General features: G+C 37.9%; 4 protein-coding genes across 7 annotated transcripts in view; all 4 read right to left on the bottom strand.

Moving 5' to 3' along the window:
• LOC134812718 (uncharacterized) overlaps positions 1-20,393 on the bottom strand; it is a 114,234-nt gene extending 93,841 nt beyond the window's left edge. For both annotated transcript variants that reach the window (XM_063820252.1, XM_063820251.1), the window contains exon 1: positions 20,371-20,393. The gene's annotated coding sequence lies outside the window, so the exon portion shown is untranslated. The remainder of the gene's footprint in view (positions 1-20,370) is intronic.
• The window catches only part of LOC134812705 (POU domain, class 2, transcription factor 2-like), a 1,142,226-nt gene that overhangs the window by 619,531 nt on the left and 497,761 nt on the right, over positions 1-24,934 (bottom strand). The gene's annotated exons all lie outside the window — the stretch shown is intronic.
• The window catches only part of LOC134812712 (DDB1- and CUL4-associated factor 11-like), a 49,269-nt gene that overhangs the window by 6,240 nt on the left and 18,095 nt on the right, over positions 1-24,934 (bottom strand). Inside the window, exons 2-5 of one of the 3 annotated variants that reach the window (XM_063820244.1) lie at positions 13,889-14,029; positions 13,341-13,676; positions 13,068-13,130; positions 12,234-12,885 (exon numbers count right to left, since the gene is read on the bottom strand). The exons of 1 other annotated variant lie outside the window; for it this stretch is intronic. In XM_063820244.1, the coding sequence (XP_063676314.1) occupies positions 12,769-12,885; positions 13,068-13,130; positions 13,341-13,676; positions 13,889-14,023 (651 nt within the window). In that variant the 5' untranslated portion in view covers positions 14,024-14,029 and the 3' untranslated portion in view covers positions 12,234-12,768. Of the gene's footprint in view, positions 1-12,233; positions 12,886-13,067; positions 13,131-13,340; positions 13,677-13,888; positions 14,030-24,934 lie in introns of those variants that run through there. One more of the 3 variants, XM_063820245.1, reaches the window with a different exon arrangement.
• On the bottom strand, positions 1,848-5,675 carry LOC134812991 (equilibrative nucleoside transporter 3-like). The gene is made up of 4 exons (XM_063820638.1): positions 5,141-5,675; positions 4,889-4,964; positions 4,528-4,661; positions 1,848-4,064 (listed from the first exon to the last, which is right to left on the bottom strand). The coding sequence occupies exons 1-4, from the start codon at positions 5,672-5,674 to the stop codon at positions 3,507-3,509; spliced, it is 1,302 nt and encodes a 433-aa protein (XP_063676708.1). The 5' UTR covers position 5,675; the 3' UTR covers positions 1,848-3,506.

Below are 24,934 nucleotides of genomic sequence, written 5' to 3'. Positions count from 1 at the left end.
GATGTATAGTGATGTAAAGTGAATAGTGATGTAAAGTGAATAGTGATGTATAGTGAATAGTGATGTATGGTGAATAGTGATGTATAGTGATGTATAGTGAATAGTGATGTATAGTGATGTATAGTGATGTATAGTGATGTATAGTGATGTATAGTGATGTATAGTGAATAATGATGTATAGTGATGTATAGTGAATAGTGATGTATAGTGATGTAAAGTGAATTGTGATGTAAAGTGAATAGTGATGTATAGTGATGTATAGTGAATAATGATGTATAACGGGTGATGACTAAAAAATGGGACTTTTTTCAAGGGTCTTTTTAGTGTCGATAAAACTATTTTTGGTTCAAACCAATGAAACAGCGTTGTAAAACGGGCAATTTTGAACGAGTATGGTCAATGACAAGCGCCCATGAGCCCATTTTGATTGGTTCAGGAGGGCTTCTTTCATCAAGCTCAAAAATCCGTCTGTACAGTTGGGCCTAAAATTGTGTTGGCGCAGTCTCTTCTTTTGTGCCCTAAGGCCCATGTATGCTTGTAAGCCATATTCCGGGCATGTACATGTGTTGCCAGGACTCTAAAGAAGTCCTCTATGGGTTGAGATTGTCAAAATTTACTTTGGTCGATAACTTTTGGGACGAAATTGGCCCTTATGGCAAATAAAGATGTGGTTTTCCCAGAAAAATACGATCTAGCCCCATCCTAACGAACCACCTTCCACCCTTTGGGGATATTTTCTTGTAGGAACAACACCTGGCAAGGCTTCAAGCACTTTGATTTTTACGTGGTACCATTATAGACCATGCTAAAGCCGATAGATGACCTAGCCTCGATCTTTCACACGGTAAAATTTTACCCCTCAGGTGGTTTTGAGCTCAAATATCTTCTTACTGGTTTTAGCTACGCTGATGGGTGTTGAACCCTCGTCTTAAGCATAACATTCGGCATACTCTCTGCTAAATATTTTTTGGTATGGAAGCTTTAACTACCTGTGAGGCGACTTCTGTGAACAGAGCTTTACTGTAAAGTTTTTATAGGACCCCTCCCCTAGTTCGAGACCATTATCGGGGACAAAGATCAACCAATTTTATCAAATGGGGGTGGAAACTGTTCGAGTATCGTTCAGAGTAACTGCCTGGTGGTTGTGGTAAAATATCAAAATTTTGTTCAGGTGGAATCTGAGGGCTAAAAAACATGTAGTCCCATTTTTTATTCATCACCCGTTAGTGATGTAAAAGAGAGTACCATTTTAATGTAATCTCCTTTTGATAGACAGTTTTGTTGATACGTTTTTTTCATGTTTCAAGAGGCTTTGAGTGTGACTTTACTTCTCTTGCAATGTTATTGTTAAAGTGGAATTAATGTCCACTGTGAACAGTCAAGCGAAGCACTAGAGTAGAAGCAAATAAACACATACCTATTTGCAGAACATTTGAAATTAGAACAGCACATTGTACAATGTACATAAATTTATCATAGTTTATCTATCATGTGCGGCAGTTGACGAATAGTTGGGAGGCGAAGCATATCTCTCATGACACGTGATGACGTAACATTGATTATCCAATTAGCTCCGGGCTACAACTAACTAAATTCGCGAATCACTCTCACGTGTCAAGAAAGGATATGCGCCACCTTTCTACCAGAGTACCAGTAATAAACTCCATTAAACACACTTTTATTACAAATGAAATTCAATTTAATATTAAGTTCTTTGCAATTCAAATCAACCGGTGATTATATGAGCAGTGGCAAATCAGTAATAAACATTTGAAAAAAATCTTTTTATTGATAGAAAACAACTGCCTGATGTTAAAATTAACTGTGAAATACAATAAATAAATCAATTTATATGGGACCACGACAGATATCGTGAAATATCAAAAAGGCGTTGATTAATCTTTATTCTTCCATAATATTAATTATTAACTGCATTTAATCTAGATTTACATGTGATAGCAGTTCACGTAAAAAACAACTTATTTATTTGTGTTGGATTATTCCTTCCAAGAATGGGGGAGTGACGGTCTATATATCAATAACACTGAAAGAATGATCTAAAACAAAGTTCAATTAGCTCTTATTTAGAGAAAAACAAGATAAATACATTTTACTAATAGTACTACTGCCCCCCCCCCCCCCTCCCACAATCACAATACTAAACAACTATTTCAAATGATGTCTAATATTTAACCGAACCGAATCATAACAAAACATACCTCTACAAAACAATAACCCACAAATCATGAAACAAAAACCGATAAAATATGACTAGAGTAGAGTATAAACACCATTATTAAATCAAAGTTCTAAACAAGGGATAGTTAAAAACAACGCCCAAGTCTAATCTTTCCTTCAAAAAATTTATTGTAATTTCTATATCAATATCTCTTGTCATAAGCTAAATTACGGAGATAATACAGATAAACACCAATAACAAGGAAATATCAGACTAACGCTAGCTATTAAATTTAGCATAAATATGTCCCATATTTGTATAATAGTATAATTGTACTTGTATTAGCTTGAATAGTGTTCAACGAATACTTAACAGTGTTCCGCACCTAATCATGAACATTAACAACTCCAAAAATAAAACGTAAAAGCGCTGAAATGTGGAGCAATCTACACTGGCTGCCAAGATTCACATACTTGCCGATTAAACTAAGAAGCGTTTTCCAGTTTAACATGCAACATCTTTAATAAAATTAACAACATTCAACTATCATCACATAACGATGTCACGCAACGTCACATAATAATTCCATATCACGTGACGTCACCATATCACGTGACGTCATCACACCACGTCACGTGACAGCTACAGCAGCAAGGGAGCCGCACAAGCACCCCACCGAGCTAATAAAGCTCTGCCAGGCCCCAACTTCCAGCTGCTCCACAGGACTATTCACTAAACCAGGACTGTACATCATGGCCAGGGAGGAAAGGTAGCCGTTAGAGAAGGAGAAGAAGGTCGTGAATAGGATGGGGTAAATGTCTGAGGAGAAGAGGATGGGAGGTTTGAGGTGTCGGAGGGAGGGGTCGTAGTGGCACATGGTATAGAGGGGTATAAAGAGGAGACGGGAGACAGACAGAGCTACAACCTGCTTCCGCGAGAACACCTGTAATTTAACGGCATTCTCGTAAAATCATAGCAATATCTGGTCCTAAACAACATCCACATTCCACAGGGGCTTAACATTAACACCAAAATCACAATATATGCAGCAGTTAATTAAAATTTCTTTATTCATAATTATCATCATTTTCTTCTTGATAAGAAAAACAATACGAGCTGAGAAAATTAGGGAATCTCACATTTAAACAAAACAACAGCGTTATAACATTCATTTATACGGAACATAATTATAACAAATAACTGATGGTTTGATAATGTTTACTGAGCACGTCAGTTCTTCTCAATACCTCACTTAATGTCAATTATAAATTCCAGCAATTGGTACGAATTCAATTTAAGCCATCAAAATATCCTAGTCCCAAACGTCTCACAATACGGCGTTAAGAGCAAAGGACATGAAAGCCCCACTCATAAGGCCAAGCCCTAACCCAAAGGCCATGAAAGCCCCTGCGGTAGTCTGTTGATCCGAAGGGACCTGTGAAGGACCGTACATCATGGCCAGGGACGCTAAATAACCGTTAGAAAAGGAAAACACTGTCATGAACGCTATAGGGAACGCATCATTGTTAAACCACACCGCTGTAGTTCTCTCGTCAGGGTGATAATTACACATGGCAAACATGGGGATAAATATAACCCTGGTGATAGTCAGTATAACCAGCCACTTCCTGGTCAGCACCTGAACGGACCCGGCCACAGTCCGGCCCACAAAGTCCCCAAAGTTGAAGAGAAGGAAGCAGGTGACTGGGGTGAAGTAGGTGGTTGTCAGGGGGCTGTCAGCTGATACGCTCTTAATGGAGGCTATCACAGCGGGGAATACTGTGAGAGTGACACAGAATGTGGCCCACACGCTGAACAGCATCCATTTTATCTTCTTAATGATGGTCCATGAGGAGACGGTAGGTGCTTTGAATGACCGCGACAACTGTAAATAATGGGGTTTCAGATACTATTTTACAATAGTATGTTAAGGGGTGCAGACCAGATTTCATAATCAATAAAAAGATATAAACATACTCGAATTGTCTACCAAACAATTATCATATAATAGGGATTAAAATATTTCCTCCAATGGTAGTTTTAAAATTGTAGTTGAAATTTTAATATTTTGTCGTAGGATGGTCTCTTTCCGGTTCAATTCATAGTCATTATTTAGGCTGGCAATGTGTAAGCTGCACACTCAATTATAATTTAACGTAAGCTGTCAACGATTGTCCATTTACCAACGACCAACCAGTCGAGATTACATGTTATTACTTTATAACCGAGGATGGTTTGAACAAAATAATCGTTCGTAAAATTAATATTGCCACGTGAATCTGAATAACTACCGTTAGCTCGTGATAAATTTAATAATCAAATAAACTTAAAACTTCTAAAACGTTTACCTCGTCCGTAACTCTATCAAGATAGAATTTAGAGATAGGTAGGTTAAGGAAGATGGGATACATGACCAGTGCTACAATTATCACCAGTGAAGCGGCTAGAAAGTAGTAAAAGCCGCTCTGAATAGGATCTTCGCCTGTAAGAATGGTTATGTTAGTATTGTAGTGTGTGTGCACTTATGTTTTTATAAATACATTTGTCATCAAACTTGAAAAACTGACGAATAAACGAATAAATCACCGATTTAACAAGAAACTAATGATTTATCTTCAACAAAGTAGACACGTGCACATTGCACATTGCATAATAGAGTTGTATTTGAGCTCTATTCTTACCATTAGTAACCATTAGTAACATGCTTACCATTAGTAACTGCAAGAGATATGATACTGGCTACACTAGCAAATATTCCACCTACGCCCTGGCCAGTCATGAAACCCTGGAAACAGAATTCAGTCACACTCCATAGTCGACACACGGACACTAACAACAGTTTAAAGAAGTATTATATCTTTAGACTTTATTACTATTTAAAATGGTTTGGTTGTCAGGGTAACAGGAGTTTTGTAATTATTGAAGTATCAAACTTTAACAACAGGAATACAAAAGACCCACCTGTATGTGTCTGGGAGTGAACGAAGCTGCCAATCCAAAGATACCACCCTGAAAAACTCCAGCACAAGCGTTGAACAACACGACAGTAACCAGCGTCAGACCAAAAAACCCATCCGCCCAGGTGTGGGTGTCTATTTTAACCATAATGGTTGTCATGACGAACATAAGGCACATGACAAGCAGAGAACCCATGATCCTGACAAAGGCAGAGAACCTGTTCTGGAGGGACACGTTGATAAAGAGAAACGCTACGTTTGTTATCTGCGAGAAGATTGTGATGAAGTTCTCGAACTGTTTGTGGACGAAAGGGGACCCCTTCTCGAACTTCTTGTCAAAGTAGCTGGTAGCTGTGATGAACATGTTCCAGGGGAGCAGAGCTGCTAGTCCGAACACCACCATTGCAAGGTAGGACAGGTTGTAATGGTCACGTGGGGGCTGGATCTGACCACCTGGAATCAGGGGCTGGTCTTCCAGCTCATTTTGGAGGTCGTTTTGGATTGTGAAGTCGGGGGTTCGGGCGCGATGCCTTGACATGACTCCTGGGAATATGTTATTAGAGTGGGAGTATGGTAAGAGGTGGTATTTACTGTGTTTTCGTCATGTGAGAATGCTGAGGTCTGAGGATGAGTGAGATAGTAATGCTGATGACGGATTGTCTCGTGAGTTTTCACCGTTTATGATCGTGAGGAAGTGAGCTGCAATTGATGTGCCAAAACCCCCAACTCCAAGATAGGGACGGAAACAGCTACTTTCACAACAAACTAGAAATGATAACGGTATGTGTCATTCACCAAAATCCATTTTAATCTATACAAATTCCTCGTGCTAATGCTATATGGAGCAAGTATACAAAAGTCAAAATGCTTCAAACAATACCTCCAAATAACTGATATAGGATATTGTCACATGCTAACAATACGCACGCGTAAAGATAACATTCTGAAACGGACGAAACATGACGTTAGACACCAACGTTTTATGCAGAACATAATTTTATCTGAAGATAATAATATCCTACTCAAACAACGCGAACGTGACGTTACATTTGCAAGGTCACTTTCAATAGACTTTCAATGGATTTTAAGATTTTTAACTTCATTAGGAACCAGATCGATTAAAGTACTGAACAAAAAGAAAGGAATATGATAGGAACTCCGTTTACAGGCGAGGGTAAGTTACAACCACCCATATGTTAAATCTAATTAACTGTTCATTTATTGCAAGGTGTAAAAGTACATCCAAAAAACACATTAGGACCATTGTCCTGATAAGCTTACACTTCATGTACAATTGAGGTAATGAATCATCAATCAACTCGATCCACTTAACAATTAATCATTAATCAACCAGATTGTGTAAAGATCTTTTCTTGCGTCCTTGTTTATTTTTTGTTAGCTCAAATTGACGCTCTACCAGTTATGTCGAAACAAACGAAAATGCCACCGATATCATATAATACTGAACGTTTTGAAAGTGAAACCGTTTCATTATCTCCTTATCAGAGGAAAACTGCTAAGCACCCATCCAGAAGAATAGATACCAGGATGCAGATGAGTATTGCAAGTGATACAGACTCCCTATCCCCCTTCTTGAATAATCACCCAGAACAAGTCAAGCAACACCAAGCTCAGCGGGAGGAGAGAAAGTGGGGCAAACGGGCACAGAAAATCAGAGTAAAACGGCTAGCGAAATTCTACAACCACCAACAAACCCGACAAAACCCGTTTCTCACTAAAGAAGCTAGTTCTTCAAGAATAAAGCACCCAAAATCAATGGAAAAAGCGGCAACTGTAAAATCGCTTTTTTTCAGATGTACCACACTATACACCACTAACTATGAGTCCAAGATTCAATGCGAAATACTTCAATCATTAGGTTTATTGGTAGCAGTAACGTTCTTCCTACTCTTCGGAGCACTCTGCCTCCAGACCCTTCAGAACCACAATCCCACTCTACCAATCACCACTAACATCACCAGCAGTGTAATATCCCGTTACAACTTGCATACCATGTTACCCAGCTACAAAACCAGGTGTCCTCTCAGAAACCCCCAAACCGAGCCCTCATTCTGGAGATCAGCCCAGGGAGCAGCATTATTCATCAGTACGGTAAGGGCTCCTGGCTCTCTGCCAAACAGTATGACAGGGAGATTATTTGTGGTTATGTACTTCATAGTTGGGGTCCTGCTTCTGCTATGTTTTCTGGCGTGTTTTGTTATTCTCATGCAGGAGATTATGGAGAGGTTTTTGAACTTGTTCTTTCAGAACTCAGATTTGTGGACCAAGTTTACTTTAACAGGACATGGTTTGAAACTTGTTGTCTCATTATTACCTCTATCTGCACTGCTTTCTATTCCTGGTATATATCTCTATCTGAAGCACCGAGCTCTCAGTTTCAAATCCGTGATGTATAATCAGGTGTTTACAATCACTACTGTAGGAGATGTAATGGTGCTCAGTGACTCTCCAATGGCTGTTGCCAAAGTTGTCTGTTTGTTACTTCAGCTCGGATTTATGGCAAACGTACTCTGTTCAGGGATTAATGTTTTTAGAGCTGTTAGGACGGTTATCTGCATCTGTAGCTATACGAATACCGGATATTCCAGATATAGCACGGAAGTTCAGCCAGGTTCACTGGACAGGGGTTTTGATGAAGATGAACTGTAAACCAACAATGTCAGCAACTTAATTTTGTGATAACGTAAATTCAATAACTAACTGTTTCTACTATACTTGTTAATTGCAATGGTGAATAAATAAGATTATTTAACACTATTCGTTTATTCAAGAAATGATAGATTTAGACATACAATCTGGATACAATACAAATTGTATAAAGCAATTGTTATATCTGATCTTAAAGACCAATTCACTGCGCTACCCAGTACAACCAAATAATGTAAGTGAAAAGAAAAAACATTCCAATTCACCAATAGAAATTCATTTAACCAAGAGGTGAAATCTCACAATTAACCCAATCAACACTCTTAAAACAAGACTATTCAAACCTGATTTCTAATGAAATTTGAAATTATTCTAAAAGTGCAAGAATTGAAGAACTGTATTACATGTAGCAAGAACAGAACTGAAATCCTGTGATACTCGGAGCGATAGAAGGAATCTCAGCTAATGTTAGTAAAGACACACCTTACATTCCTACTACGAACTTGGAACATGAGTAAAACATAAGATCAGAGACTCAAAGAGGACAGCATGTGTCGTTTCAGTAGCTTTATTCCGTATTCACCAGTAGATTACTCTATTCGGGAAAGAAGCTCAAAGTCAAGTTAGTAGTCTTACCCCCTGATATAATCGGAGTCATTACAAGTGGAAGTTTGATAGCTGATACATTGTACACATGAAACTGGATATATATTCGAACGTTTGATCGACTGCATAGAGGCTAGAGCAGCTGTAAATTAACATAATAATTTTGTTTATATGGATTATTTTAAAACCATCTGTCCACAAGGTCGACATTGACACCAGTTTAAATTTTAGTAGAGTATGAGATAACATACGATTTAATTTGGGCTAAGGCAGGTGGAAGGTAGGTATGAAAAGTTGGAACATCACTGCCAATAAAAGGGTACACATGTTGTACTGGATATATAATTACAAGCTGTTTAGTCACTTATTCCTAATTGTTTGTCCAATGTCCAAACTTTTTATGACAATAGTGATTTAACGAGAACAGCAACTGTTTTTTTTTGGTAGTTTCAACAAGGTATCTCTTCAGTGTGGGTGTGTGTGTGTTTGTGTTTGTGTTTGTTCAATGCAATGATTGTGCATTCGAAAACATTGATTTGATAAAGTGAAAGTTACTTAAGGAACTTAAGGAATAGTTAATTTGTGAATAGCAGTTGATAGCAAAAATCCTGTGACTCGGTGAAGGTTTTGCAATGTACTAGACTTTAATAAACTTTAATTTATACAATGAATTATCGTTGCAATGATAAACATAAATTTTCAAAATGGTCATTAAAGGCAATCACAATATTACAATATGATTATATTATATATTATCACACTTTCGAGCCAAATTTGGCAGGAAAGCAGAATTGATATTGCATGCCCCGATGGGGAGCACTGGCTCTCACCCGGGGGCATGAAATATCAATCAGTTGCTCAGAGAGAGCCCGATATTCCCATAGGAACAAGGAGCCCACTATCAACAACTGTTCTACTACTGTGAGGTACTGATTTAAATAAAGATTTAAATCAACAACCTGAAGTAGTCTATGACCGTAAATGCAATGATCAGATGAACTTTTCACAATTAGGAAAAATGTATATTTATGGATGATTTTAAAAATATTTCCTTGCGTTTGAGATCTGTTAAGCAAAATAAAAATGTTTGTTGTAAAATTTTTTCAAGCTGTTGCTTTTTTACTGCACTTCATATTTCAAAGCCTAATTAAGCTTCGAATGATGAAACAAAGTAAAAACTCCCTGGCTTGTACGAGCTTTAAGTGACTTAAGATTACTGAAAAGTGAAAACGAGATCAAAGTTTACGAGCAGACTTGAAAGTTGCACAAAGTTTTGGTACTTGTCAGCGATACAATCAATCAGGCTAATTAATTTCCCTAATCACTTACTTGAAATTAAAAAGGAAATGTCAGAACAAACTACAGTCGCCCTCACAAAAAATAGTAAACACTAAACGATGTTTGATTAATTCGAACGAAGAAAACACACAAAACAAGAATCTTGGTGTCAAGTAGTTATATTTGAAAGAAAATTATTGTCAAGAATTGATAAAGGGCTGGTCAGCAAATCATAACGTAATAAATTGTGATATATTACGATATGGGATCATTCGCATATTAATTTAGCCACATTTCAGCCATCTCAGACCTCACTTTTAACCCCATCTGATCCCTTCTGTGAGCCATATTCCATATAGAAATTGTGCAGAAATTATACTTGGCTTTTCCAAACCGGTTTCGCCTAGATTAGCTTGCGTGGCTGATCTATAAACAGACTGATAAAGAGATTCTGTATGTAGATTCTGTACAATAAAGAGCGGAAATTCTATCCCAGGACTAGTTTTAACTGAATTTTAGTTAGTGCAAATAAGTGCAATAAAAACATCCTATAAAATATATTATTTATATAAATATATCAAGGGACGAATGACGTAACTTAATCAGCTAATCTGGTTATAAATTAGTCTGGGCACTGGGGCAAACAGGTCCGATGATTAATGTGCTGCCATTCATTAGACCAATTCAATATTGGTAACAGTACGGGTGAACTACCTGGCCATGACCAGGGTGGTTATAGGCTGGTGGAGTACTGCGTTCTAAAATGTTGAAGAGATACATTTGAATATTACAAATGTTCTGATAATTTCCAGTTCAGATAATTTTTAGCTCGAAGCAGATAATGGCAAATATTGGCAAGTAAAGATGAATACTGACTAAGAACTAAGCAGAATACTTGATAAAATTCTAAGTCAACGATTACAAGTTGCATTGATTAAATCATTCTGAAATAACAGACAATCAAGAATCAAGACGGACGATAATATTGTTGATGTAAATTAGGGAGAGTAGTGTATAATGTGGACTGATAAATAGACACTAATTAAGTAATTATGAACCCACAGCTCTATTCAAATTCAAGAACTAGGAAATTCTTTCACCTCATCGTAGATACAGATTATACGATAAGAACTGTGATGTATAATCAACACTTAAACGGATGTTCTATACATTATACTGCATCTACAGTTTTAATGACTCTAAAAATATCTAATAGAAATAAAGTATTAGAATCACCTCACATCAATTGATTTGCAGGATGTAATTACGTATCAAACGCGCTCGCGGCGGAATATTCTAGACTCATAAGTACAAGACCCATAGGCGGAAAACACATTAATATTGCATGCACTAGGTATCAGTACAAAGCAAATTCAGCGCGGCACACAGCATTCACTGTGTCATAAATGTGAAATGCGAGATTCTAATTTCACGTATTGTATCTTTAATATCTGAAATACTAACTTATCGAGAGCTATATATAGCTTGGACATTATAAACATAAATAAGTTCGACATGTCTAGTTTTGCTTTGGTGAGATTTGTAACTAATGTTTGATCAAATTCTGCTTTCCAGGCCAAATTTGGCTCCAAATAATGGCAAATAATGGCAAGTAAAGATGTATACTGACTAAGAACTAAGCAGAATACTTGATAAAATTCTAAGTCAACGATTACAAGTTGCATTGATTAAATCATTCTGAAATAACAGACAATCAAGAATCAAGACGGACGATAATATTGTTGGTGTAAATTAGGGTGTGCAGTGTATAATGTGGACTGATAAATAGACAATCATGGTGCCACAGCTCTATTCAAATTTAACAACCAGGAAATTCTTTCACCTTATCGCAGATACAGATTATACGATAAGGACTGTGATGTATAATCAACACTTAAACGGATGTTCTATACATTATACTGCATCTACAGTTTTAATGACTCTAAAAATATCTAATAGAAATAAAGTATTAGAATCACCTCACATCAATTGATTTGCAGGATGTAATTATGTATCAAACGCGCTCGCGGCGGAATATTCTAGACTCATAAGTACAAGACCCATAGGCGGAAAACACATTAATATTGCATGCACTAGGTAGCAGTACAAAGCAAATTCAGCGCGGCACACAGCATTCACTGTGTCATAAATGTGAAACGCGAGATTCTAATTTCACGTATTGTAACTTTAATATCTGAAATACTAACTTATCGAGAGCTATATATAGCTTGGACATTATAAACATAAATAAGTTCGACATGTCTAGTTTTGCTTTGGTGAGATTTATAACTAACGTTTGATCAAATTCTGCTTTCCCGGCCAAATTTGGCTCCAAAGAAAGTGTGATAAAACATTAATCACATGCCTTCTCATGCGATATCAACATTTTCAAAACTCGGCAAGCCTCGTGATTGAAAATGTCGATATAACCCTCGGCAAGCCTCGGGAAATATCGAAACTTTCGCTAACTCGGCAAGCCTCGTGGGCGAAAGTTTTGATATCGCATGAGAAGGCATGTGATAAATGTATAATATAATACAGTAAGTGATAAAAATTGGCAAATGAATAGAATACAAAATAATACATTTTAAGTTCCAAATTAAGTTGTCAGGAATTAGCTCATCAATTAATTAATGTAATATTTACAGATAATAATATTATTGTGTCACAAACATTGTATTATTTATGGTTAATATCAAAGACCAAAGTAATTTAAATTCGACACTTGAACAATTATAAAATGTTTTCTACTATTAAAACAGTTAGAACAAATATTCTGAATCTGATTATAAAAATTTGTGCATAATCCTGACAAGTACAATATAATAACATGAATAATATAAAACTCAAATCGTTTAAGTTCAGTCATACTTCAATCGCATCTTAGACTTGATATCAAAATTAAATCAAATCAAAGCATAATTATAAGGTAATTGCTTTAAGCTATAACATAATATGAATTACTATAATAGACAGGTCAGTGATAAATTGTACTTCGTGCCGAAAAAATAGAGAAGGTCAAGCAAGTACTATAGTCAAATATTATGTCAACTGATTAGGAATATATATCCTACATGGGTATTATATAATAAACTTGGCAAAGAGCCAGCCAAGAATAGCCACCACAATGTAGATCAGAAGATCAGGAAACTGGGAGGGTTTCAACGCAATATCAAGTCTCTTTTGTGTCTCACTCAGCTGAAATATGTTTATATAAAGTTAACACAAATGTAAATCAAACCAAGACCAGGATTAAGTTCAAAATCTGAGATGCTAATTGGGAACCTTAAAACCTTATTTAATAACTATCAAAATGTTTGTTTAATCTTATCTAAGAAAAGATGATCTCTATCATAGACTGATTTAGGTAACAAACTTACACTGATATTTAGCTTTGTATTCTGTCTCTTCAGTTCATCAACTTTACTTCTTAGCTCAGTTATCTGAAACAAACGAATTGTTTGGAAAAGTATAATAACATCCAATGAGAGAGATTTCATGCATTCTTCAAACTGAAGATACCATCAATATTCAACATGCTTTACTGAAGCCAATTTTTAATTGGAAAAGTCAGTTAACACAAGTTTAAAAGTCTTGATCTTATCAATTAGTTTAAGAGGTGTAACCCAGTTATTACAATGATAACCACTTACCAAGTTTGATGCATCCTTAAGATTGCTTACATTAAATTGTAAGTCCTTATCTTTCATACGGTGCTGTGTCTCAATTTCAGTCTCAAAGTAACACCTCAACTTATGATGAAACACCAGAGCATGGTTTGCTGATATCCACAACTCCTCTATTGATTTCAATGAATCGCCATCATCTTTCAGAGTATGAAGAATCTGGAACTTGTGTTGTCCTTGAGAACTAGATAGAAGTTCCTCATCTAAAGGTTGGAGTATAACAGTAGCAGTGGCTGAGTCTTGAGGACCTATTATTCCTTGGTTTGGTCTTACACAGTATTTCTTTGGTTCCGTAGTTTTGATCTTTAGGAAATTTGTGATTAATCAGTAAAAGTTACAGTTAAATTTACATTAATAGATCCTTAAAAACTGATTATTTACAGCGTAATGTCTGGCATGGCATCACAATTTCTAAGTTGGTGCCCACTGAGATAACAATGAACCCTCACTTTACTAGGGCTAGGGCTCAACTGCATTAGCTAATGCCAATCCACGTCAAAAAAGTATAAGTGTACCTTGAAAATGATGCTTTTAAAAGTGGCATTCTTTAAGGTGATGTGGGTTTTAGATATTTCTGTGAAGGGTCCAGTAAAGAATAACTTGTCTTCTGGTGATATCTCAAGAATATTGACCACAGATCCTTTTGCCATCAATACCTATGTTGGTTTGAACATGTTACTCAGTTAACTAGTAGAACAAATATTTTAATAAATTAATCTGATCACATTAGGATGAGGTGGGGACTGAGATTATCAAGGTTAAAAGCTCCAATGCAATAGCATAACTGAGCAGCGCATTCAGGAAGCTCAAAGGCTTAAATTGTAAACAATTTTAGAAAATATACCGTCACTGTCATATTATGTTTGTCTGTATACGTTCCTGCTACTTATTGTGACTAGTAGTAGTAGTAGTAGTACTTTGTTTAGTTTTTACTGTACAGTGTGTACACTTTAATGTAGATTTACTGAAGGGAAACCCTTAGCAAGATTCTTGATCCTTTGCCAGGGCCCAGTGGCGTAACGAAGGGCCCTGCTGACCCCGCTGTGCAGGGGGGCGCCGTCTTAGGGGGGCGCCAAATCGTCGTTTGAATGTGGGACAATTTCGAAAACTTAACTAAAGTACTAGCAAAACTGCGCGTTTTGCTCTAGATACACACTTTTTTAGAGATTTTACCGGCGTATCCTCTAAAATCACCTAATTTGTTCAATTTTAGGGAGGGGCACCAAAAGGGGAGGGGGCGCCAACAGGGGGGCGCCTTTGGGGCAGGGGGGCGCCAACAGGCAACGTTACGCCACTGCCAGGGCCTCTTCATTTAACCCTCAATCACAGTTTTCCGATCATTCGGTGATCAAGTCGAAAACATGACAGTTAAGTGTAAATTAGCTATGATCCTTAGCTATCCCCTTATTATATACACTAGATGACACTGGGATTCAAGCCCTGGATCTTCTGCTCTAAAGGCGGAAACTCTGTGCTCTACCAGCTTAATGGGCGAAAGGATCCGGAAAAGTCAATGCAGCACTCAGGTCCTTGGTATTGTCGTCGGTATATTGTCCATTATCTACGTTATGCTTTCATAGTTTAAACAATAGTGACTTCTAAATATACAGCTTTAAACCGACTAAGTATGAATGAATGAAATATCTAACAATCCGCACTCCTTTAATTCAAAAGCATGAGTAACTCGTAGTGCATAGTGATGTAACTCGTAGTGATGTGTGATTTCTAGAAACTTTAAATTAAATTTGGTGCTCACAGGTCCTCGTGATCATGTGATCGCCGCATAAGGTTCTGTAAATGCACAGGGCACCTTCAAGCTTTAATTATTTACCTTACTTGTTACTGAGGCAGTCAACCAACCCGCGGCTTTATTTTTATGATATGATATGTTTTGATTGTTATTAATAAATACCAAAATTTTAATTTTTTTCCTAAAATTTGTTTTGTTAACAATTGAGAACATGACCAGACATTTAAATACAATCAATTAAATCGTTTATAAATGCAATCACATTACAATATACTATTGTACTAAGGAAAAAATGTACTTATGTACAATATAATTTCATGCCAGGATCTGTGATCTAATCATCGTTTAATATTAATTGTGACTGTCGGGATTTAATTGGTGATGATATTATGAAATGTGTATTTGTTGGAAGACTTCGCCGCTTCGACGCGCTGCGCAAACTAGCATTCTTGCTTTGATCTGGAAGGGTTGACACCGTCAATCAAGTGTATTTGGTGAGTTTTTATTATGTATTCGTTTCTTACGTTAAATGAGGAAACAATATGTTTCTGGGGTTTATTTCAATGCAATTTTGGGTAGAAAATTGTAAATATTTGATTCGAATTTGATTTTCAAAAATATGCATATGTGTAAAATAATGATATATTGAAATCATCAAGATATGCAAAATGCACGTTGCACCATTGGTCCTTTCTGGGCCGCGCTCAGCCTGTCATTCCGCCTAATCTCTATTATGTTTATGAACACGATAGCCTGAGGTCCCTTAACGGGTGATACTCGTAAAATATCTGTTCCATATATTGGACCGTCGACGAGTCCAACTTTGACGGATGTTACTCATCTAAATTTCTTCGAAGTAGCGCGCGCCGCTTTCTTCTCGAAATGGCCCGACGGCATGAGCTACGAAGTAGCGCGCGCCGGGCCAAATCATTAACAATGGTCAAGTCCAACTCGGCGCGCATCCTGGTCACTGGTAAGTTGTAAACCTACAAGAGGTCCCCAGGTAACATTGGTCCTTACTGGGCCGCGCTCAGCCTGTCATTCCGCCAAATTTCTATATGCAATATATGATAATGAACATGGTAGCCTGAGGTCCACAGGTAACATTGGTCCTTGCCACGAGCTGCAAATGAGTGACATCATTATAATTAATTAACCCTTCAATTAAATGTTAAAAGATTTAATAAGAATTGCAGTACAGTGCAGCTTATTTTACTGTTTACTTGAGGGTGCGCACAAAATTTTATAGTTTTAGCAAGATAAACTGTAAAACTTAAAATATTTTAATAAATTAATCCTGTAAAGCAATTGCAGCAATTTTAAATTTTAATGGTTTTAAATTTTTGATTGACGATCACGATGTCAACTCTTTTTGCTTTCAGATCGTTGCTCTGCAATTAATTAACAAAGCAATAATATTGTCTTCGATGCGAAGTAAACAGTAAAAACAATAGTTTGCGCGGCGCGTTGAAGCGGCGAAGTCATTACTTACTTGGGTTACTTGGGGTTGCTTCATAGATCCTCTATCGGGTCATCAGAACGGCTGACCACCCGTGCAGCGAAGTTGCTGTCTTTTCTGCGCTCCAGTTCAATAACGAATTCCCGTTCTGGCAACAATATCCAGTAACAGGAGGTTCGTCCGGAATAGATGTAACAAACTCCGTCAACAATGACTTGAAACGTAGGGGGTCCTCGATAAGGTGCAGGTTTGCGGGAATGATGTTCCACAATCGAGGCCCCATCACTACAAATGAGCTGTCAAAGATCGATTGATTCCTTAGGCTACTGGACGTTGACAAGCTAGGGACTACTGCTTTCTGGCCATAACGGAGTGTATCTGTAAACTGAACGTTGACATCATTAGGACACTTCTTGTGTAGGATCTTCCACATATGAATGATAGTGTAACGTTCTCTCCTCCGTTGAAGTGACATCAATTTTAAGGCCTTCAGTCTCTGCCAATAGTTCAGATGTTGCACACCATGTATTTTGGACGTAAATGTACGTTGTACTCCCTCTAGCTCAGCGATATCAGCTTGCTTAGTTGAATTCCAGAGGGGACAACAGTACTCGAGATGGCTTCTGACTAATGACTTGTAGAGGGTCAGCATAGTGATCTTGTTTCTCGATCTAAAAGCGCTCAGAACCCAAGAGGCAACTTTACGGGCACGATCTGCTATCATAGTAACATGTGAGCTCCAAGACAAGTCCGCCGAGATCAAAACCCCCAGGTCTTTGACTGCATCCGTAGGGTACATTATGTTACCATGCGAAACTTGATAAGTTTGCGTCAGGATGGCAAACGGGAGGTCTTGCAAGCTGTTTCGGGGACAGTGTTTGTGCACGAGTATCTCAAATTTATCCTCATGCAATGACATGTTATTGCATCTTGCCCAGTCAATGACAGAGTTGAGATCATTTTGCAGTATACTTGCATCTTCAAGTGTATAGATGTGCCTCAAAATCCGTGTATCGTCAGCAAAGAATCTAATGACACATCCTGTGATGCACAGCTTCATGTCATTAATGAACAAAATGAAAAGCAGCGGGCCCAAAACTGTACCCTGTGGCACTCCGCTTATGATTGCTGCAGCAAGTGATGACATCCCGTCCAACACAACACACTGTGTGCGGTCACTTAAGAAGGATTCAATCCACGACACCACCTTTTCGTGAATTCCCATTCTTCTAAGTTTCTTAATAAGCAGTCGGTGATCCACTTTATCAAATGCTTTCGCAAAGTCAAGGTATATGGCATCAGTATCAGCGTTTTTCACCAATCCTTGAACAATGTCATCAACGTGACTGAGCAGTTGGGTGAGACAGCTCCGCCCAGATCGAAAGCCATGTTGATTATCACAGAGTAATCCGTTCTTCTCTATGAAGCTAACCATCTTGCCACGCAGTATGCGTTCGTACACTTTTATAACGTGAGATGTGAGCGCCACCGGCCGGTAGTTGACAGCTCTCGCCCGATCACCCTTTTTGTATAGAGGAGTGATGTAGGTATCTTTGTAGAACTTAGGTACTTCACCACGCTCAAAGGATTCGCTCCAGATGAGCCGTATCGGCTCGCACATCTCTTTTGCACAGCTCTTTAAGAGGATAGCAGGTATTCCATCAGGTCCGCTAGCAGAGTTAGGAGGAATATTCCCAATTGCAGATATGATATCGTCATCCATGATGCAAAAATCTTCAAGAGTTTGCGGATGTTCGATCATAGGTAACGGGAAATCTGGGTCCTTGATATCAGGAGAGCTTGGATCACTGAACACGGAGCTGAACTGCTCCTGAAGTAAGTCCGCCATCTGCTTTGTGTCAGTAGTGATCTCCTGGTTTGCATCAAATAGCATGTTAATACTGGATTTGATAGTTGAGAGGGATCGGGCATAACTATAGAAGAACTTCGGATTACTTTTAATCTTCTCGATGGCTCTGTTCTCCTTCTCATCCAGTTTCTTGGTATGTGCAGTCATGATGTCGTACTGTAAGAGTGCAACTTTATTCCTGACTGCCTTGATCTGGTCTTCTGAAGCATTCTTGTCAATTAATGCTTGGAGTCGTGCTTTTTGCCGGTTGCATTTCCGTCTCAACGCGTTGCTGTGCTTAGGACGTCCAGAGGGCACCGATTTCTGAGGAACACACGAACAGCAAATCTGGAACAGGGTCTCCGTAAAAAGAGCAGGAAACTCCTCAAAGGAGCATGAGTCACGAAGCTGAGACCAGTTAACTTCCTGTAACTCCTCCTTTAGAGCATCAAAATCCGCCTTAAAAAAGTCAAGAGACCTGAAGCTACTTTCGTCAAACTTAGGGATGGTAGCCTCCTTTCGGGATAGCGGATTGGTAGCGAGCATAACATCCACCAGATGATGGTCAGACAGTGAGGTAGCTTGTGCCTGAACATTAGTAACAAGTCTGCTGTTATTCGTGATGAACAAGTCTAGAACATTGTTACCCCTGGTTGGACAAAGGACGTATTGACTCAGCAGATGCTTGGCCATGAAGTTGAGAAGGGAGTGAGCTGATAGCTGAGTCTCACTGGAACCTCCTGACGACACGGATACAGTCTGCCAGTCTATTCAATTGTATTTTACATTTTATGTTTTATTATTTGCTTGTTGTTTGTCATACGTCATACGTTGTATGACCCGCCGCGCACGACACACGAAGTGCGCGGCTCCCCCTGTATCGTCAGGACGATAAAATCGTCAGGACGATATAGTGAAACGACCGTGGGGGTCGCAACGTGATACAACTTGTTGTCATGTTAAACAATTTTTCTATTGCATACTATTTTCTGTTGTAGGATTATAACCTACCATGTACCAGGGCGCATGCCGAGTTGGACTCGTCGACGGCGCGGTATTTTGAAACTAATATTTTACCCGTTAAATTGTTTGTTGCATGCGCGCAGGTTGTCAGATGTGCATTAATATTTTATTATGCAGGGTATCGTATGTACACACAGCAATGAGGTGTAATTAGGGGGTGCACCATCAAAATAAACTTGCTCGGATTTTAAAAATTTTTGTACCATCGTTTTCTAGAGACTGTGAGAATTTTCACAATACCAAATTTGTCATACCTTTTTGGAAAGATCAGTGAGTTTCGCCTAGGTGCCATATTTGATGGTGCGCGGCTTTTGGAGCAAAATTAGCTGTAAAAGTCGCGTAATTTGACCAAATTTGACCAAATTCGTTGATTTTTGTCGTATTATTTGGATATATCTTCAGTTCCTTGAATGAGATCATTCTGAAAATTGGCGACGACCTTCGAAGGTCGTCGCCAATTTTCAGCTTCCAATAGGGCTTTCACAACTGTCCGAAAAATTTGGTGGATATCGGAGTTGATGAAGTGATCAAAATGGGGCAAAATACGCTGCTTTTAGCTGTAACATAATGTCTGATGGTCGGATATGCTTTAAACTTTTCGGACACTTTCCTTGTAAATCTATGAGTAAGCTTACCAATTTTTGTTGCAATCGGAGGTCGGGAAAGATACTTAATATCTATTTGTTTGAAGAAAATTGTGCTGGCCGAAATTAGCGCTAAAAAACCATCCTACAGTCGGCACGCGCGGCTCACTGTCAATGGCGCACTACCTAGTGTAATTATATATGTTGTCACATTGTATTCTGTGTAAAATCATCTTTATCCCGGTTGTTGCGACAAGTAAAAATGCTCTTATTAGGGAAAGGAGATTACTCGACGTTTCAATGTAATTGTAACTACATCGTATTCATGATCTCAAATTATTTGTTATATAGTAGTGTTGAAAGTATTAAAACTTTGTCACAAGTATTAAAACTTTGTCATGTCACATTGATGTATTTAAAACTTTATATGACATTGCAATACAATGTTTTTAAGTGACAAGAGTGTAGTCGTGTATGAGTAATAGTCAGTGTAATAAGCGCCAAGCGCGAGCACAGAACTTTTTTTCTCCGATTTTGATAAATTTGGTACCAAAATTTGTCTAAAAATGTGAATAAAATAAATCCACCGTGTAGCAATTTTTGCTAAAAATGCTACACAGCGCTTGTTCGCCGCGCGTGCTTTTTTCGCGCAAATTTTTAGTTTTTGGCCTATAACTTTCACATTTTCAGTTATTATCACATAATTATTATGGCATCGTAATCAGCTCATCGAGACAAAACTTTTAGTACTAATATTTTAAGATTTAAAGGAAAATTATTTTCAAAATTTTTCAATCTGAACAGTGAACACAAGGGTCCCCCCTTGTGTGAAATTTTAATGCTTCAAATATTATAATTTTAGTACCAAAAGTTGCGTCTGACTAAGCTCATTACGATACTGTAATAATTATTTCAAAATATTCAATATTTTAGGAGTTATAGGCATTTTAAGCAATAAATTACCCATTTTTCGTCCTTTGTACATTCTTGTTATGCACAGTAGGCCCACATATAGCTCGACGTTATTTTGCTACACGGTGAATTTGCATTATTCACACTTAGAGGCAACTTTTGGTACCAAATTTATCAAAATCAGAGACAAAAAATTCTGTGCCAACTCATGGCGCTTATAACTGGGACCCCATTCTTCCTAAAATTGCCATTCTTCCTAAAATTGCCAAATCCTTAAAGTCCAGACCATCTGGCATTTCCTTCTCAACCTCAACAGAAGACTAAATTTTTACTGACATTGTACTGTAATTTTCACTTTCCCACCCACACCTCCCCCACCCTCCATCCCTGACACCACTCAATCACATATAAGCATTGTCCACCCCATCACATTCAGCTGACGACGATTAACACATGTTTATTGAAAGCTTCTACAAGTTAAATCATCGTATCTCTTATATGTTTCTAACCCAACTCCACTCAGACTTATAACATAGACTATAATGGGGTTAAATATAAAATCAAAGAATTACAATCACAATATTCAATTCAAAATCATTGAATATAACCTGGCCCACGTAGTGGGCCAGGTTGTCTCCACAGCGTTGATCAGGGCTCTCTCGTAGTCACTCATGATAGATTGAGGGTCGACTTCAAATGCAAGGAGCTCATCCCAGAGGGCTTCATAATGAGCCTGTGTCTTTCCGGGGAGTAAGCCGAATGCAAGGGGAATTCTCCAGCCGTGGGAATGGGTCTTCGTACTGGTCACAGCAGTGTCGTTCGCGAGACTTAGGCGTCCGGAGCAGGTCTTATTAGTGCATCGTCAGTAGGTCTTGTCGTCGCGCTTCTTATCCAGTAGTAATCGCACTAGAGTACGTGTCGCACTACAGTACGATTACCAAAGTAAGAGTGTCACTTCGTGCAGATGAGTAGCTTCAAATATCACATTTTGGTTTCTCTCCAGTATGAGCAAACATACGTCTCTTTAAAACAAATGATGTGTTAGCCCTGCAGTAACACAAACTGCAGGGATAAGGTTTCTCTCTAGTGTGAGTTCGTTTGTGAGCAGTGAGATGAGCATTTTGTCTTGCAGAGTAGCTACAAATATCACATTTATAAGGTTTTTCTCCAGTATGAGTAAACATATGTTTTTTCAAATTGCTTGATTGGCTAGCTCTATAGTCACACAAATTACATGGGTAAGGTTTCTCACCAGGGTGAGTTCGTTTGTGACTCTTCAGAGAACTTTTACTTCCAGCCGAGTAGTTACAAATATCACACTTGTGAGTATTCTCTCCAGTGTGAGTAAACATATGTCTCTTTAAAACAACTGATGTGTTAGCCCTGTAGTAACACAAACTGCAAGGATAAGGTTTCTCTCTAGTGTGAGTTCGTTTGTGAGCAGTGAGATGAGCATTTTGTCTTGCAGAGTAGCTACAAATATCACATTTATAAGGTTTTTCTCCAGTATGAGTAAACATATGTTTTTTCAAATTGCTTGATTGGCTAGCTCTATAGTCACACAAATTACATGGGTAAGGTTTCTCACCAGGGTGAATTCGTTTGTGACTCTTCAGAGAACTTTTACTTCCAGCCGAGTAGTTACAAATATCACACTTGTGAGTATTCTCTCCAGTGTGAGTAAACATATGTCTCTTTAAAACAACCGATGCCTTAGCCCTGTAGTCACACAAACTGCAGGGATAAGGTTTCTCTCTAGTGTGAGTTCGTTTGTGAGCAGTGAGATGAGCATTTTGTCTTGCAGAGTAGCTACAAATATCACATTTATAAGGTTTTTCTCCAGTATGAGTCAACATATGTTTCTTCAAAACACCTGATTTGTTGGCTCTATAGTCACACAAACTGCAGGGATAAGGTTTCTGTCCAGTATGAGTCAAATTATATTTCTTTAATTGGCTTGATTGGCTAGCCCTATAGTCACACAAACTGCCAGTGTCAGATTTCTCTCCAGTGTGAGTCGACATATGCTTCTTTAAGTTGAGGCCAGACCCAGAAAGATTAGTATTTCCAATAGAATGAGAGATAACCACATTGCTATGAGGGTTGGTCTTCAGAGGATCAGGGACAGATTGTTCATTAGAAAGAGATAAGTTGGGTTGATCGACTGACTCTTGAAAAAGATCACATTGAAATTGTTTACAGTCTACAGGTTCAGTTTTTATGACTAACTTACAGGAATTCATATTACCCACTTCCTTCATTTCCTTCATATCTTCATTTGTAGTAGGTTCAGTCTTGAAGGGCTCATTACTAAATTCAGTGCAGCCATCCTCCAATTTACATGCACAAGATGATGAGCTAGCAGCAGGTTGTTCGATCTCTATCATCTCTATTTTATGATTATCCTTGCGCAACTTTTTAGGTTTTTGTTCCGACATTTCTGAAGAAAAAAAGGTGTAATCTCAATATAATAGTTATGAGTTAAACTAATGACGGAAGGGGGGGGGGGGGGGGGGTAGAAAGTTGGCAAAAAGTGATTATGCAACATGCCAACCACCCCTATTAATTGCCTGAGCAACATATAATTGCTCGAGCAACATGGTCGAAGCTCAATATGAATAACAGTGTTTATATGAGTGTTACAGAATGTTATATGTAGTAATATTATCGGCCGTTAATTTCCGATGTAAATGCTACATTCGCTAGCATCATTTCGTAGATCATCAGAGAATGCATTTACATCACTGCTTATAATATGATAACATGAGTTACACACCTCGGTCAAACCTCAGTATGTAACTCGTTTTATCCAACTCGTCAAACTCGTTGGATAAAACTATTTTCACAACTCAAAGTTATCACATTATAAGCAGTGATGTAACTGCTTATTATGCAACATGCCAACCACCCCTATTAATTGCCTGAGCAACATATACCTTATCGGACCTTATTTGGACGGACATTACATGAACGGACATAATTGTAAACGGACATTAATATGAACGCTCGAAGGCATTCAAAACCATCAAAAATCCGAATTTTTTTCAATTTTTGACTTTTTTTTAATTTCAGCAAATGATTTTTTAATCCATTTTTCTACAGTAAGTAAGAATAGCAGTCATTAAGCAGTAAAAATGTTAAAATATGTGTACATGATCAGTGTCTAATATCACATATCATTTTCATTAAATGGGTTTTCGTGCATGAAATAGTCCATGCTTAAACAAGCATCAGTGATTTCTAGCTTTGTGGAAACCTTTTTTTTTTTTTTTTTTTTTTTTTTTTTTTTTTTTTTTTTTTAATTTTATTTTTTTAATGAGGAACCTGCCAAACCCCAGGACACCAGGAGGATACCACCGGCAAAGCGGCTAATAGTACCCTCCGGTCTGTGTTGTACCGAAGAAGCTGAGTTAATCGATCATGACTCGGCTTACCAGCCAAGAGGCAAAATCTGAGCGGCACCAAGGGTTCAGAGAGTGTCATTTCAGCTTCTCCGGGGTTTCACATGCGCCGTAGCAAAATAAATATAAAAACACACGCACACAATTTTTTTTATTCTTTTAGATAATACGTCGAATAAAGTCAGTGGATATAGAGTAATAAATTGCACATAAGATGGAGAGAAAAAGGAGAGATACTACTGGTTTTAAATGTGACTCTATATCAATACTAGTAGTGGAGATAACTCCACTAGCTACAACTTGTGAAATAAAGGGTAAAGGTAAGGCACGGCTGAATTTTCGAGAAAATAAATAAACAAGAGTGTATAGTGGAACCAGAACTTTGGGTATAAAATGGTCATCAAGGTATAACGTCTTTAAGGCACCGTATAATATCCGGTTTTTCACCTAATAAGTAAAGCTAAAGATGTTTAAGATATCGCTCCCAGATTAGGGGTTCCTTGTTCTGGAAACTCCTTCCAATAAACCAACAGCAAACCGAATTTATGAAGTTAACACTTTTATCTCTGTGATTTAAGCAAAT

This window comes from Bolinopsis microptera, chromosome 3 (assembly GCF_026151205.1).
Source record: "Bolinopsis microptera isolate Bmic1 chromosome 3, MBARI_Bmic_1.0, whole genome shotgun sequence".
In the NCBI taxonomy this organism is placed as follows: domain Eukaryota; kingdom Metazoa; phylum Ctenophora; class Tentaculata; order Lobata; family Bolinopsidae; genus Bolinopsis; species Bolinopsis microptera.
Note: the sequence above shows the minus strand (reverse complement) of the source record. Positions and strands in the feature narration are given on the sequence as shown.

What these genes read in the sequence shown, in the direction of transcription:
- LOC134812991 (XM_063820638.1), bottom strand. Translation starts at nt 5,674, where the DNA reads ATGTCAAGGCATCGCGCCCGAACCCCCGACTTCACAATCCAAAACGAC. An exon ending in TCACTCCCAGACACATACAG is followed by an intron (nt 4,965 to 5,140) that starts GTGGGTCTTTTG and finishes TTCTGTTTCCAG; the next exon opens with GGTTTCATGACTGGCCAGGG. An exon ending in TTGATAGAGTTACGGACGAG is followed by an intron (nt 4,065 to 4,527) that starts GTAAACGTTTTA and finishes CATTATTTACAG; the next exon opens with TTGTCGCGGTCATTCAAAGC.